Source organism: Suncus etruscus, chromosome 7 (genome assembly GCF_024139225.1).
Source record: "Suncus etruscus isolate mSunEtr1 chromosome 7, mSunEtr1.pri.cur, whole genome shotgun sequence".
Classification (NCBI taxonomy): domain Eukaryota; kingdom Metazoa; phylum Chordata; class Mammalia; order Eulipotyphla; family Soricidae; genus Suncus; species Suncus etruscus.
The window spans coordinates 120790271-120807301 of NC_064854.1; the positions used below are offsets into that span (position 1 = coordinate 120790271).

The following is a 17031-nucleotide window of genomic DNA, read 5'->3' on the forward strand; positions in this document are numbered from 1 at the left end:
CGTGAAGTTCCAGTTCTAGGGTGTGAGCCAAACGAGGCTGTGAAGTTTGCTGTGGTGGCCTGAAGAAATCCTCCCAGGGGCCATTTCTGGTATTTGAAGCTCTTTGGCACAGACATCTTTCAGGAATGTGAGACTTCACAAGAAGGGGTTGGAGCAATAGTACAATGGTAGGGCATTTGCCTTGCAAGTTGCTGATCCAGGACGGACCCAAGTTCGATTCCTGGCATCCCATATGGTCCCCCGAGCCTGCCAGGAGCGATTTCTCAAAAAAAAAAAAAAAAGAATTCACAAGAAGACACAAAATGGGTCATGAGTAGACGGAGTGACATTGGGAAACGGCTAGCTTTTTAAAAAGTTTTATTTCAAGAATTTTTTTTACTGATATTTCAAAAAAATGTGGGTCAAAGTACAAAAAAAAAGTCAGTTGAATAACAGCATCAGTTTAGAAATCACAGCAGCAGAAGCAATGTACAGACAGCACACACAAAACAATCCAAAATGTATGCAATTCGGTTCAGGCTCATCCTTATTTTGTTTTCCTCCTGTACAAAATACATCAAGGCATGCCATGAGATCAGGAAAGGAAAAGAGTTTTAACAAATGGTTACAAGGAGTAGACTCTGTACAAGAGGATATAATGTTTCCGGCCCCCCCTCCCCACTTTCTTTCTTCTTGCTTGGGCTTTAGGTTAAGTTATTCTGAAGGCAGTTCACATCCGCATCAGCCTGGTCACCTTTGTCACCCTCCAGTTTGGGCGACATGGAGTTCTGGATGTTGAATGACTCTTCCTCTTTCAGGCAGGACTTGAGAACTTCCTGGATTTTGTGGGGAGCAGTAGGATCATCCTGGAAGAGGAAAAGGGGTAAGGGAAGGGGGAAAGATAGATGACAATGGGGAAGAATCCCAACAAATTCAGGACTTTTTCTTTTTCTTTCTCTCTCTTTTTTTGTTTTTGGGCCACCACCCAGAAGCGCTCAGGGGTTACCAGGGATCTGCGCTCCTGGTAGGTTCAGGGGATCATATAGGATGCCGGGAATCAAACCCAGGTCTGTCCTAGGTCAGCTGCATGCAAAGCAAACATCCCACTTCTGTGCCCTACTCTGGACCCTACGCTTGGCTTTTGAGCCCCACACATCCAGCAGTGCACAGAGACTACTCTACACTTAGTGTTTGGGGTGTTTAGGGGATCATGTAATGCTAGGAATGGAACTCAGGGATCCTGCATGCAAACCTTTATTCTAGTCCTTTGCACCATCTCCTTGGTTCTGAGATATGTTTTTATGTGAATTATTGTTTTCTGTAGTGCCAGGGATGGCATCAGGGGCTTCACATATGCGAGGCAAGTGTTCTATTGCTAAGTTCCATTTTGAGACTGCATTTGCTTGATAAAGGTTTTCCCACCTCTACTCTGATTTGTTTGTTTGCTTGCTTTTTTGTTCATTTGTTTTTGGACCACACCCAGCAGTTTTCAGAGCTTACTCCTGGATCTGCACTCAAGGATCTCCTGATGGGGCTAGCCTAGGACAGACCACAGTTCGATTCCCGGGCGTCCCATACGGTTCCCCAAGCAAGGAGCAAATTCTGAGCACACAATCAGGAGTAACCCCTGAGTGTCACCGGGTGTGGCCCAAACAAACAAACAAAAAATCCTTCTTACTTTTATGAGGGTTTTCCAACAATGGGATTTTTTTGGGGGGGGTCTCTTTTGTAATACCTGGTGGTGCTCAGGGCTTAGGGGTATAGGGTGCTGGGGATCAAATCCGGGTTAGCCACATGCAAAACAAATGCCCTAACCTGTTGTACTATTGCTCTGGACCCCCATAAGGGGATTTTTACCCAATGTGATTTAGGGGTTCACACTTCTTTTTCTGATGCCACAATAGCTTCTCTAATGATTGGGAAATCTCCTGACCAAGGAGGTTGTGAAAGCTTTCTGGCAGGTTCAGGGGTGGCTAGCAGGGTAGCAAATGTCTTTATCTTTTTTTTTTAATATAAATTATCTTTATTTAAACACTGTGATTACAAATATAATTGTAGTTTTATGATTGCAGTCATGTAAAGAACACCCCCCTTCACCAGTGCAGGATTCTCACCACCAATTTCCCGGATCTACCTACTCCCTACCCCACCCACACCTGTACTCGAGGCAGGCTTTCTTTTTCCCCTCATTCATTCACATTGTTATGATAGTTTTCAGTGTAGTTATTTCTCTAACTGCACTTATCACTCTATGTGGTGAGCTCCATGTCATGAGCTGCACCTACATGGGAAGATGGGGGGGGGGGGAATAAGGGTTGGAACTGAGGTAGTAAAATATTAGAAATGAGATTTGTAGGGCAGTCCCAAGGGCACAATACAAGATGGATGTTATGGATATATAAAATATATGCATACAATACTATCAATAGGAAAACAAAGAGAAAAAAATTCCAGTGACTGTCCCAACATAAACCAGTGCTAGAACCGTACGCCCTCCTCCCAAAGCACATTCCCATCAGTGTAGGGAGAGGTAGGGGGAAAGCCTGTTGACCCCTATAGAGTCCACCTAGACCAGGGAAGGCCTGAAGTTCAAGGGAGAAAAAGGGGGACGCCTGGGGGCCTGCCAAGCCTCCCAGCACTCCCCAGGCTAGGGAGAAGGGCTTCGGTATGGGGCCTCCCCGAACCCCATATCTGGCAAGAGCTGGTCTCCAGAATCAAAAAGGAAACTGGAAGCCAGATGTCTGCCTGCTCTCCTCCCCATGCACCTCCCTCCTGGAGTACGGAGGGAGGGGGGAAGCCTGAGGACCATTAAGAGTCCACCTGAACTGGCACCCAGGGAAGGTCTGGAGTCAGGGGAAAAAGACAAGGGCGGCTGGGGGCCTGCCAAGCCTCCCAGCACTCCCCAGGCCAGGGAGAAGGGCTCCGGTATGGGGCCTCCCCAAACCCCATATCTGGCAAGAGCTGGTCTCCAGAATCAAAGAGGAAACCGGAGGCCAGATGTCTGCCCACCCTCCTCCCCATGCACCTCCCCCCTGGAGTACGGAAAACGTCTTTATCTTAGTAGTTATCCAGACCTCTCTTCTTTAACCATTTGTACAAGTTGAGCTGCCATGTGTGAGAACTAGGACTCTCCACAGAATTTATCCATGATGCAAACTGCTGAACTTGATTGGCAGGAAAGAAAGTCAGGCAAGAGTCCGGGCTTAGGTAGACCAGGGTTCCATAGAAATATATGTACTGAAATCACCTTCACCTCTCTCCTGCGTCCAGCCTCACTTGGCAATTTTTACAGAAGCTTAGCTTGAACAGAGCGATTAAGGAAAGCTCAAAGATCTCAGCCATGATCTACATTGAGGGGGATAACTGCTCACCCTTCCTAGTGAGCAAGCACATAAGGACACAGTGCTGAGGTTGATTTCTGGGTCACCATCTCTAGCTAGTGCTTGAGAGATTCAGAAGAAACTTCTCAAGGATATGAAGCTAGCTGTGCTGAGGCAGACCCTGGGCTGTGTGAAAGGCACATGCATGTGCAGATCTATGCACAGTACTTCTGGGGAGTGGAATCTGCATCCTAGATATCATGAACTTCTGTACTACCTGGAGAAAGGCAATGGTCCCAAGAGCTTGGTAGCCGGGGCATTAAAGACTCCAAGAAGGAAGAAGGCTGAATTACATGGCAACATGGAAGGCACAAGGCCAGCCTGCACTCACTGATCCCGTCAAGGACAGAATCCACTTTCCTCTCCCTCATCTGGCCAACTGGAATCACACACTTTCTGGGGGCATAGAGGAGCACTGGGACAGTCTCAGAATGTTAAAGGGGATAGAATGAATTTTTAAGCCCTTCTAGATCAGGACATAAAAGCTGTGACGGTATGAAGATGGGAACACAAAAAATGTGGGTTTGTCAAAATCATGGGATTGAGACATGAGAAAGTTGCCTTCTAGGCGAATGAATGGGAAAAGAATGTTCTAAAATTAAAATCCAGGAACTCATAAAAAAATCCAGAAACTCTAACAATGCTGTAGTGTCTGGGGAAGAACAGGCGAGGGAGAATCTAAACCCAAATGGATCTATCCTCACCCAGTGTCCCCAAGAACTCCATCAGTTAAGTTCAGAAGATCCATCTGTCTTTGATTTGGTATCTCTCTGGCTCCTGGAAGAGACCTTTTCAAGGCTTCCCATATTCTGAACTCAAGACCAAAGGCAGTGCTCCCAGACCAATGTTTTTCTTCGCACAACGCTGGATCAGCCAAGAATGATTCACACATACAACCAGGCCTGCTGAGAGAGGCTACATCTTCCCCTCCTAACCTCATCCTGCTTTGAGACAGAAAGATTTCTGTACCCGGAGACCAGAAATGTGTGGGTCAGAAACTCTCCTAAGGACTCCTGAATGCTGTCAGGCAAAGGGGAGGAGGAACGAACCATGGATGAGTGGCAGATGGCTGAGAGGCATTGCCACTCTCAACAGTGCGGCAGGGCGGAAGCTTGCGAAGTGGCAAACCCTCTCACTCACTGCCATTCTGGAAGTGGCAGCTAGACATACATGGCTGCAAGTGGCAACAGAAAGTGGGGCCGGGAAATCCAGAGAAGATTCAGGTCTGTCCTACACACAAAGTACTAAGATCCTTATGGGCTGATCTATACTATTGTTAGTCCTCAAATGCACAGGACCTCATGTTTCCTAGACTTTACCAATATCACAGTACAACGAGGTAAACTTGAATCTCTTCTTCTCTATCTTTTTTTTTTTTTTGGCCACACCCATTTGATGCTCAGGGGTTACTCCTTGCTATATGCTCAGAAATTGCCCCTGGCTTGGGGGGACCATATGGGACGCCGGGGGATCGAACCGCGGTCCGTCCTACGCTAGCGCTTGCAAGGCAGACACCTTACCTCTAGCGTCACCTTCCCGGCCCCTCTTCTCTATCTTTTATCAATACTTTAAAAAAATGATTCTACATTGGGGCCAGAGATAGTGCAGTGGTAGGATATTTGCCTTGCATGCAGCTCATTCAGGACAGACAGTGGTTCATATCCTGGCATCCCATATGGTCCGCCCCATGCCTGCCAGGAGTGATTTCTGAGCAGAGAGCCAGGAGTAACCCCTGAGCACCACCGGGTGTGGCCCAAAAACCAAAAAAAAAAAACAAAAAACCCTAAACTAACCGTATCCTGAAAAATTATGGTTTACGTAGCAGAAAGCTTGCCATTTCTGGAGGAGAGGAGCCCTAGCAGTTGAGTACACACCCCTAAAAGTAGTAGTATCAGCAATAGTACTTTGAATTTCTGAGAACTTCATTTATTTGATGCTGTCATCCCTAAAGGAACACTTCAATTTAACATAATGGGCAAATAACAATCTGAGCTTACTAAACCTTCTGCCATTGTATTAATGACTTCATTGGAGATACAATAATTTTCACAAAGGTGTTTGCTATTGTACTTTTTTTTTCTTTTCTTCTATTTATTTTTTGTTTTTTTTGGGGGAGGGCCACACCTGGTGACACTCAGGGGGTTACTTGTGTCTATGCACTCAGAAATCGCTCCTGGCTTGGGAGAATATATGGGACGCTGGAAGATCAAACAGTGGTCCATCCTAGATCAGTTGCATGCAAGGCAAATGCCCTACCGCTGCACCACCACTCCATCCCCTCCATTTTATTTTTTCTTTCTTTCTTTCTTTCTTTCTTTCTTTCTTTCTTTCTTTCTTTCTTTCTTTCTTTCTTTTCTTTCTTCTTTCTTTCTTTCTTCTTTCTTTCTTTCTTTCTTTCTTTTTCTTTCTTTCTTTCTTTCTTTCTTTCTTTCTTTTCTTTCTTTCTTTCCTTCTTTAATTCTTTCTTTCTTTCTTTCTTTTTTTTTTTTTTTTTGGTTTTTGGGCCACACCTGGTAATGCTCAGGGGTTACTCCTGGCTATGCACTCAGAAGTCGCTCTTGGCTTGGGGGACCATATGGGAAGCCGGGGGATTGAACCGCGGTCCGTCCTAGGCTAGCGCTGGCACCTAGGTCCGTCCTAGGCTAGCGCCACCGCACCGGCCCCTTTATTTTTTCTTTCTATTTTTTTTTTCCAGTAAATTGGCTTTCACTTATCAGAAAACAAATGAATTATGATCAACTAACTATATGATGCGTTTTCTTTAAATTAATACATTATATATACTTGTGTGTGTGTGTATATATATATATATATATATATATATATATATATATATATATATATTCTCTGTTGAGGCTAAACTCTGGATTAATAAAATTAACTGCTCTTATTTTTTTTTTTTAAAAAAGACCCTAAATTGCTTTTATTTCCTCTGTAAATTGACTCCTACACGCCTCTGCTACCAGGCCACATTTTGGGGTTTGGAGGTTTGGTAAACAAGGTCTCATTTATGATTATTTCTTCTTCCCCTTTCTAAGGCTCCATTTTCCCATTCTATAAATAGATGACAACTGTCTAAATCTTTGCTGTCCACTATGGCAACAGTAGCCACACTTCAAGAGCTCTGGAGTCACAGGAAGTATGTGGCTGCTGTAACGGAAAGGACTGATGGAGAATTTTTATTTTTTCTTCTTTTTTTTTTTTTTTTTTAGTTTTTGGGCCACACCTGTCAGTGCTTAGGGGTTAATCCTGGCTCTGTGTTCAGAAATTGCTCCTGGCAGGCTCGGAGGACCATGTAGGATGCCAGGGTTCAAACCTGGGTCTGTACTGGGTTGGCTATGTGCAAGGCAAACACTCTACTGCTGTGCTATTGCTCCAGCCCCATTCTTTTCTTTTCCTCCCCCCCGCTTGTTTTGAAAAACTTCTGGTGATGTTCAAGGCTTACTTCTGGCTCTGCACTCAGGAATTATTCCTGATGGTGCTCAGGAGACCATATAGGATACTGGGGATTGAACCTGGTTGACTGTGTGCTAGGCAAGTTCCCTACCTACTGTACTACTGCTCTCACCCCAGATGGAGAACATTTCTATCTCATCACTTTCCACTGATAACAAGAACCTTTATTACAAAGGCTATTGTGAACCCTAACACTTAATAGTCCATTATTTCAAAGAATTTCAGAATATAATGTTAAACTCCATTGCTCTCTGCAGTGTCTGTTTAGTCCTTGTCTGTTCAAAATGATGTTCAATGATCTTTTGGTTTGGAGCCAGCCTACTGTGCAGCACTTTCGAGTTTGAATGGGGTCATCATGTGGGATGTGGATGGCTTCTGCTTTATTTCTGAAATTCTCAGACAGTGGCCATTATTTTGCTGCTTAGTCAGTCCAGGCATGTGAGCAGGCCACAAGGAAAGGGTGTTTTTATAAAATGGTGTATTGGGGCCTTTTATTGGATTTCAACTGACATTTAAGAGGCCAGTTGCCAAAGGAAAATAATTTATCACTAGATATCTGGATCCAGTCCTGTTTTGTGTTCATTTCAGGACAATTCAGTGTCTGTAAGCCTTCAGTTTCAAGGAAATTATTCTTCTAGCCAGTCAGATATTTTTCCCTACCTATTCAAAGAGCAAATACTGGCTTTACTGACCATCAGAGAAATCCCTAGAAATGAAATTAGAGGCTTTTTCTCCTTGATAGGGAGTGTTAAAAGAGCAGAATTAAACATGTTAGCCTAGGTAGAGCATAAAATCATGAGTTATTCTAGAAGGTGATCTTTTCTGCTACCCGTAACACTACTTGTCTGGGATATGGGATATCATCAAGCCTGTTCCCACCACCACTCCGCCCGCCCCCATCTCTAGAACTCTCAGGAGTGACGCCATATTATGACATAGACCCAAGGAAAGGGTAGAGGTTGAAACATGCATATCACATGAAGAAGATGAGTTACCTGACAGATAACGTTATCATAGTGAGCGGAGGCACGGGCATGGGGGGAGGAAGTACGGGGAGTGTCGCAAAATTTCCTTACATTTGGGTGAGAGCCTTCAGCAATAGTAGAGAGGGAGAAGTTATCATTGTGCAGCTCAGAAGGGGTCCGGAACTTGCTGGTTAGGACAGAAAGGAGAAAAGAAATTTAAATGGAAGCCTGGTGGGAAAAAAACTCACAAAAGCTTCCTAGGTCAAAGCCTTATATTCCAACAAATGCCATGAACTGTACAAGTCTGAACCACAAAGGAGAAAAAAAACTATTTTACTGATCCATTACTTAGATTCATTCACTCATTCATTCTTTAGCAGTGGTGGGGATCAAATCCAGAGTCTTACACATATACATACACAGCATATGCTCTAATACCAAGATACATCCCTGTCGGATCTAGAATTTTTATCTGTTCTAAGACTTTATAAAGAACTAACAATGAAATGAACAGCAATGGCATTTGCGGGCATGTCAGGCAGTTGCCACTACATCCGGACTACCATCTGGGCACTAGTGATTATAAGCAATTATAAGGCACTATCCAATTGCATAGATGTTAATGTATGTGTGTGCATGTCTGTAGGAATGTGTATTTTGCCATCAATGAGCTGCTAAAGTGTCTGTAGAGCATGGGGCAGGCACATGCTGCATAATCCAAGGAGTAACTAGGCTTGGGAAAGCAAAAAAGAATGCAACGAGAAATAAGGAAGGCAGTAGCTGAGCTGAGCGTAGCAGCCATGCTCTGCATAAAACACAAGGTAACTTCTACAAGGTAGAAGACTTTATCCCTGGCCACAGCCTGACCTTCTCCACACACTGGCAGTTGCTCCTCTCTGCCATCCTCACTGGAAGCTGCCCTGATTTGAACACTCATTTTCCTTCCCCATAGCACACCCCTCTGGGGATCCAAGGGTCCCGGCTGGCAATCACACGGGCGAATACAGCCCTGCCTCAATGCACAGGCACAATGGAAGGGCCCTTTTACCCTAGCAGTTTGTTGAAAGGCAGCAGAAAGCTGCGGCATCTGTACATCTCCTGGGTCGACCCAGTGAAGGAGCAACAGATGGTGTTTTGTCTTTTTCCCAGGACCCAGGGAAAGTTGTTCAGTCACATTCTCTGGGGACTATTAGGTCAGGCGGAGGGGGACTAATAGGGCAACCAGTTAAAAGGAAAGTGGGAGCAGTTCTGCATAAATTGTCTCCCAGGGGGCACCCAGGAAGCTGAACTCAGTCACCTCCTTTTGTGCTTCCCAGAAACTAGGCAGTTCCTCACTTTGCTTTGTGACAAGAGTGATTCTCTCAGAGCATGTAAGGTCACAGGTGAAGGTTCAGGGCATGTGCTTGAGGGGTAAAGGCAGGTTGCTTCTCATGGGCACAGAGCAGTCCCTCCTCTGCTCAGGGGGTCCAATGAGATGAGACTCCCCACCAAGGCCAGTGACATCCACAGTAGAGAAAGGTAAGACTCCTCCTGGCCTCTCCACTATAAGCTCTATCACAGAGAGGGAGAAACACTGCCCGTGAGCTCCGTGTAAGTCTCACTGGACAGAGGGTGGACTAGCTTTGAGAAGCAACACTCTTCAACACTATACCGTCTGCTCGGCATGCAGTGGAAGAGCTAGTATGAGAAGCAGCAGATTTGCGGGAGGTTGGGTTACTTCAGGCTGCTTTGCAGGTGCAACTGTCACTGGACTTGTGGCCTGAGCAGCTGGAGAGCTGGGGGAGTCTTATGAGGGGTGAGGAAGCGGGAGGAGGAGAGGGGTGGACAAGCCCTGTCCCTTACTTGAAGACCAGAGCTCCAGGTTACTGTTAAGCAAGCTCTAATTCAGGGTGGGGGTAGGGAACATTGTGTGAGGTCTGCAGTATGCCATACTGCAAAGGCTCAGTCTCTGCTGCATTTCCAGCACGTTCTGTGTGAAGATGGACGGAAACCCAATGAGGGATAGAGGGCAGGCGTCACACAGGGGTCAGGTGGAGGGAGAGCAGGGTGGGAGGGGCAGGGGCTGCAAGCAGGGGTCAGCTGACTGACTCACTTGGTCCGCCGTAGCTTGGTGTTCTCTGTTTTGAGCAGATAGAGCTTTTTGGCGAAGAACACAGTCATCATGAAGAGCAAGAGCAGTACGAGGGCCGCTGAGCCCACGGCCACGCACATTACCTGGAAGTCGGTGATGATGGACTCACAGCGCATTCCTTTGTGCCAGATGTAGTCCTGTGTGTTACACCTACAGAGATGGTGGGTGAGATGGATGCTGTGAGCAGCCAGTTGTGCACCATTCAGGGTTTGTACCCTGAATCTGCCCCTAAAGCCAGTTCTGGGGCCAGAGCGATAGCACCGTGGAAGGGCATCTACCTAAGAGGTGGCCTACCCAGGATGGACCCGTGTTCAATCTCTGGCATCCCATATGATTCCCCAGAGTGATATCACTCAGGAGTGATTTCTGAGAGCAGAGCCAGGAGTAACTCTCAGTGCTGTTGGGAATGACTCAAAAAATACACACAAGGGGCCGGGAAGGTGGCGCTAGAGGTAAGGTGTCTGCCTTGCAAGCGCTAGCGTAGGACGGACCGCGGTTCAATCCCCCGGTGTCCCATATGGTCCCCCCAAGCCAGGGGCGATTTCTGAGCGCATAGCCAGGAGTAACCCCTGAGCGTCAAACCGGTGTGGCCCAAAAACCAAAAAAAAAAAAAAATACACACACACACACACACACACACACACACACACACACACACACACTGTTCCTATGAAGGTCTGCAGTAAGATGGTCCCAAATGTGCATAACTCAGAGTCTGCATTCTTTCTTTTTCCCCTTCTTTTTTTTTGGGGGGGGGTCATACCCAGAAGTGCTCAAGACTTACTCCTGACTCTGCACTCACAGGGATCTCTCTTGCCAGGTTCAGGGGATCATATAGACTTTCAGGGATCGAATCCAGGTTGGCAGCATTTAAGGCAAGCTGTTGTACCACCTGTTGGACTATTGCTCTAACTTAAAGGTTTTCCTTTCCTTTTTCCCCCCTCCCATTTCTGGGCTACACCAAGATACGATTAGAGATCCCTCCTGGACAGGCTTAGAAGACGATATGTGGTGTCAGGAATCGAACCCAGGTTGGTCACATGTAAGGCAAGCATCCTACCTGCTCTAGCTCCAGAGAGCTGCCATTCTTGCCCCTTCTCTCCAAAACCCTTATGAAAGGGTTTTTTTTTTTTTGATATAAATAAGGCCATCAGGATGCTCAGAAGCAGAGGATGCTGGCTCATCACATTGCTGCTAGTGCTTGAGGAGGGAAGAGAACCCAGCTTTCTACCTCATAGCCTCAGTAAAGATAGAAGTTTCCCTCAAAGCCTGCCCACATCCTCTCCCCCCGCCCCCCGTTCTGGATGAAGCTGAGATGAAAAAGACTAGGAGGAGCTATGTAGGTCCACCTTATGCACTGACTCCAGCTTGATGCTGAGCCTTCCTATGTAGCTCACACAGGGCGGCAGACACTGAAAAATGGGGAGGGCACTGACAAGGACAGGCACGAGAATGGATGTAAATTCTCCTCCCACCAGCCCATCAGGACCAGCCACCAGCCAATGCAGCCCCTAAAGTTGGGCCCATAAAGCATTTTCTCCTATTACCATGAGAACTGTCACGAAAGCAGTGAGAATCCACCCTCTGGGTGGATTTTAGTTCTTTTGTTGAGTGACTTTCCCCTGCCCTTGGGGACATTCCCAGGCTCCAACTCTTCCAATGACATTGCTGTTTCCATGGGAACCAGGCAACTTCAAAGAGAAAAGATGTGGAAGGATACAGAGGCAGGCAAAGGAGGGAGGATGTGAACCTCAGGGTGAATGACAGAGAGAGAAAGGGTCCAGAAGTGGGGCACTGAGGCATCGGACACTTGGCCAGCCCACACCCTGGGTAGGCAGTGCAAACATGGCCCCCAGGAGCTTGTTCCTTTTCCTAGGGGGTCTTCTGCTGTCATGGGTATTGGATAATGTTTGCATACACTGGGGGGGGGGGGAAGCAGGGCCTCATCCAACCCCCTGTCTGTGATCTGGAAAAATTCGGCCACAGCCCTGAACCTCTCTTTGCAGTGGGTCAGAGTGACAGAGACAAAGGCATGCTGCAGTCTGCAACTAAAGGCTCGGCAGTCTTCTGTGAGTGGAATGCAAAGCAGTTTCCAAGTCACAGCCAGGACTGGTGTGGTGTGGTGTGGTGTGGTGTGGTGTGTGTGTGTGTGTATAGAATCTTGGGTTGGGAGCATGTGTGATTTAGGGACAGAAGCTGGAAGGGTGAGGAGCCTTTCTGGGGTGGTAGCCCACTACAGGGGGTGGGTCCTAAGTATTATCATGCAGCACAGTGAAGAGAACAGTGTGGGGATCCCCGACCACTTGGGAGCCTTTTCTAGCTCTCCTGAGGCAGCATGTCTCTCCAAATTTCATGCTCTGAGGGGGCGCTGACTCTGAAGGTGAAAACTCACATCTCCAATAGGATGAAAGAGAATGAATCTGCACAGAAATTCCAGAGCACGCAGCTAAAATCAGTCTCCAAATGCAGCATTTCTCCCTATTCCTGCTTCCTCTTAAGCAGCTAGCAAGGGATTGCCACCATTTCCCTATCAGAGCGCCTCCTTCTGGCAATGGGTGGTAAAAGGACCCACGCTGTGTGCATTCATTCTAGGCAGGTGACCCCAACCAAGGGCAGGATCATTCATGGAAAAGAGCCGCTAGGGAATCTGGAACTCAAGCTTTGTTGCTAGAGGCACAGCATTTCATGTGTCCTATATGCTACTCTTTAATCCAAGTGCCAAGACCTATAGACATTCATGAATCACATACCTCCTAAAAGAAACAAAGACTGACATGACAAGAGACTCCCATATGACACAAAAGCTTCTCTGAGAGAGACAGAAACCAGCTCCAGAGCAATGTGGTGGCTCTACTGCGCCCAGACCTCCCAACAGGAAACTATGATGAGCTCTCTAGCAGGAATGAGACCTTGTGAGGGCCTTCAAAGACCCTTTTGCCTGAGTGCCCCAAGGAAGACAAACGTTACAGTAGACGGGGGGGGGGGGGGGGAATGTTTAGTATCCCAAATGGAGAAAACCCAACACATCTGCAACTCAGGGAAGGCTCTCTGCTTGGCTCCAATTGGTCAAAGACTCTTGGAGCCCAGAGCAGCAATTGCTCTCTGGGCGTGTTCCTTAAAGGAAGGCCTCAGGCTTTTCCCCACCTCCTGCTGTCCAGGCATCTGGTTGCTGCTCCTACCACACACGTGGCTCAGAGCGCAGGTTCAGCAGCTCTTTCACCCCAGTTGGTTTATACTCCTTTACCAGCGATGCCAGAACATTCCAAAAAGAAAACCCTCAACCCAGCCCAAGTCTCTTCCCAAAGCCCTTAGGAAAGTTGGTTCATTGAGAGGTCTGGTAAAGGCCTCTCTCTCCCAAGGACACAACATGTCTCTCTCTTATTTTTAAATTTTGGTGACACTCAGGGGTTACTCCTGGTTCTGCGCTCAGAAATCGCTCCTGGCAGTCTAGAGGAGGGGACCAGATGGGATGCGGGGGATTGAACCCAGGCCTGTCCTGGGTTGGCCGCGTGCAAAGCAAACGCACTAAGGCTGTGCGGGCCCTTACAACGTCTCATTCCTGAGCACCCATTCCTAGCCATGAGATCCATCACACGATGTCCTCTTAGACAGCAATTCTAGGGCCAAGGCCGGTGCTAGAGGCACATCCGCCTTGTCCGGGTGAGACCCTGAGTCCCATCCTCGGCACAGCAGCCACCGCACCAAAGGAATTCTGTAGAAGATGCATGCAACCGTGGCATTTCCTGCCCTGGGCATGCAGAAGAGGGATGGGGTGCCTGCAACCTCTCCCTCCGACTCGGGCGACCAGTCAGTCCTTCCTTTCCTCTGGGCTGCTTGCTTGCTGCTGGCGGGCTCTGCGTGTCATGCCATGCATGCATGCATGCCCTTACCTGCAGAAGGCCCCGATGTTCTCCACCAGGTAGCACTGGCCGCCGTTGTGGCAGTAGCTGGGGAAGAGGTCGCACACGGAGCGGCAGGAGCCATTGTGGCGCACGAAGCCGCTGCGGCATTCGGTGGTGCCATTGTCGCCCGTGCCCAGGTCCCGGCCGGGGTCCCCGGGGCGGGGGCGGAGGGCGATGCTGCTGCCCGGGACGAGGCCCAGGGTGTGCTGGGGCGGCACCACGTGCCAGCGGCCCCCCGTGGCCTGGCCTTGGCCCTGGCCCGGCTTTCGGGTGGGCCCCGGGAGCGCGACTGCATCCTCCTCCAGCACGGCCTCCTTGTCCTCCTCTGCGTCGTCGTCCTCGTCCTCGTCCTCTTCGTCCTCCAGGTCTTCGTAGAAGGACGTGGTGGGGTAGAAGTCGGACTCGTCGAAGGGCGTGAAGTCGTCGTACAAGTCGATCAAGCTCCAGGGCGGCGTCTCGCCCCCCAGGTCGTGCTCCGAGGCTCCGGGGGAGCCCGGGAAGCGGCCCAGCTCGGCCCCGCGGCCTTCCCCGTCCACGCCTTCCAAGTAGTCCAAGTCGATGACGTCGTCGGAGCCCGGCTGCTGGGGTTCGGGCGAGCCGTGCAAGGGGGCCGTGGGCTCTGCGCCTCGGGGCTCCGGGGTGCTGCCTCCCAGGCTGAGCCACACCTCCGGGGGGCCCTCCTGGGGGACGTCGGAGTCGGGGTTCGGCTCGCCATGCAGCGCGGGGGCTGGCTGCTCTTCTCCGCCCTCCTCCTCGGGCGTCGCGGGGGGCTTCGACGGTGACAGCTCGAGGGCTTCTTCCTCGGGAGGCGCGACGGTGCCCGGGAGGGTCTGCGTGTCGCCGCTGCCCGCCTCAGCCGTCACCCCGCCCAGGCCCGGGCTGTCAGCGTCCAGCCAAGGGGCGTCCATGACCGCCGCCGCCGAGGCCTCGAGCGCCTCCTCGGCCTCGGCCTCGGCTTCGGCCTTCTCGCGCGTGCTGTTGGCACGCGGCTCCCACGCCAGCGCGCTCCCCACGCGTTCCTCGGCCTCAGCTCCAGTGGCGGTGCTTCCGGCCTCGCGTGCTGGAAGAAGGCGGGAAAGGAGAAAGGGGCGGGGCTTCAGGGCGTGCGCACGCGCAGAGGGGGCGAGCACGGCTTGAGGCCCCGCCCCCAGCCTGAGCTCCAATCAGGATCGCTCTCGGTCCCGCCTTTTTCCATCAGTCTACGCCCTTCTAAGGACTGGCCCCGCCCCCAAATTGGGATTCCTCGCCAAGCCGGTCAGGGCCCCGCCCCTCTCCTGAAAGACTCCGCCCCCTCCGGATAAGCCCCTCCTCTCTCGGGTAAGCCACGCCCTCAAACTGGAGCTCTCTAAGTGGGTTCAGGCCACGCCCTTCTCCGGACAGGCCCCTCGATCCCCGCTTAGGCCACGCCCCTCCGTCGATAGGCCACGCCTATCTTTGAGCAGACCACGCCCCTCCCGGACAAGCCACGCCCAAATCCTGGAGCCCTCCGACCCCTCGTTTCCCGAGCAGGCCCCGCCCCTTCCCGGATAAACCCCGCCCTTCTCCCAATAGACCACGCCCTCTCGGACAAGCCCCGCCCGAACTGGGCGTCCCCGGGCCCTCTTTTCCCCGCCCCTCTCGGAATAGGCCACGCCCATCTCCCGGACAAGCCCCGCCCCAGACTTTGGTCCCTTTCCCCACGCAGGCCCCGCCCCTCCACGCGCAGGCCACGCCCATGTAATGGCAGGCCACGCCCCTCTCCGGGCAAGCCCTCCCGGGAGCCATCCACCCACCCACCCCAACCCGGGGACCCCACCAGCCCCTCGTTCCCCCGCGCGCAGGCCTCGCCCTCCCGGGACGGACCCCGCAGGACCCACCGCAGCAGCGGGAGCGGGGCCCCCCACTCAGCCCGCTCAGCCCAGACGCCCCTGCCTTGCCCGCAGTGGCCCTGCCAATCGGCCCCTGCACGCCCCCCGTCAGCCGCGGGTCGCCTCGCACCCCGGGACTCCTCGCCCGCGCGCCCCTTCTCTGCCCAAGGCCGGGGCTCCGGGTCGCCCCCGCCGGGCCCGCCCCCTGCACGCGCCCGAGGCGGCCCGAGGCTGGTGGGCGCCGCGATCGGGACCTACCCGGCGCGGCCCCGCAGGCGAGGAGCATCGCGGCCCCGAGCAGCAGCAGCAGCGGAGGAGGAGAAGGGAGACCCCGGCCCCGGCCCCCGGCCCCGGCCCCGGCCCCGGCCCCGGCTCGCCCCATGGCGCTCGGCTCGGTGCGTCCGGCTCGCCTCGCCTCGGCTCCCGCCGCGCCCCCCGCTCGCCACTGCGGCCGCGTCAGCCCGCGATGGGCAGCGCCAGCGCGAGCGCGAGGAGCCGCATGTCGCCGCCGCCGCTGTCGCCTCGCCTCCCGCCTCCCGCCGCCCGCCTGCCGCCGCCCGCCTCCCTCCCGCGCCCGCGCCGCCGCCGCCGCCGCCGAGCTCGGCGCCGCCCCCAGCCGCCCGCCCCACCGCCCCACCGCCCGCGCGTCGCTCTCACGCCGCCCGCCCCCGCCGCGGTCGGGGAGACAGCCAGGCAGGCAGGCGGACGCACGCACGGACGGACGGAAGGACAGACGGACAGCCCGGGCCCCCCGGCCCCACCCTGACAGCCGCAGCCCCGGGCCCCCGGTGCTAGGGGTGCGAGGGGCCGCCCACGTCTGTGCCCGGGCGGGTGCAGGGAGAAGCCTTGCACGAGCTCTCGTCCTGGGGTCCCTGCGGGTCCCTGCAAGGCAAAGCAAGGGCAGGCAGGGCAGGGCGCGAAGCTCAGACCCTTTAATCGGATCAAGCAAGACCTAAGCCCGCAGCAGCCAAGTCTCTCCAACCTGCAGCTGCCAGGCCCCCAGGACCATCATCCATCCCATCCCCAGACCCCAAGGTCTTCCTGGGGACTGAGGTTACTTCATCTGCTTTCTCATCTGGGGGCGTCTAATTCCCTGTCCCTGGTCCCACATATCCGCTGTTTGAGGCCATCAGAGCTCGAGTTTCTGGCAGATCTAAGTCAGCACCCTAGGTGTCATTAGTTAGCCTAGGGACAGACAGGGGAACCCAGGTCAGGTGCGACGCGTAAGCTGTCATGATGAGCCTCTATGGCTCATCCAGGGCGTTTTGCTTGGTGTGGAGGCAGGCGTGGCTAGTCAGTTCATTTCTCTCAGTCTCTTGTCCCAAGGGATGGCATTCATGATCACAGTCGAGAAAGGGCAGTGCAGGTTTT

The 17031-nt window shown here is 52.0% G+C and overlaps 1 protein-coding gene across 1 annotated transcript; it reads right to left on the bottom strand.

The window, feature by feature from the left end:
• Positions 1 to 340: 340 nt before the first annotated feature.
• Positions 341 to 16009, bottom strand: CSPG5 (chondroitin sulfate proteoglycan 5; the record flags this gene model as incomplete). Its single annotated transcript, XM_049777388.1, has 5 exons — positions 341 to 845; positions 7811 to 7967; positions 9873 to 10061; positions 13802 to 14873; positions 15919 to 16009. Coding segments are annotated over 5 exons (1671 nt in total), but the record flags the coding sequence as incomplete, so codon positions are not given.
• Between the last annotated feature and the right edge of the window lie 1022 nt (positions 16010 to 17031).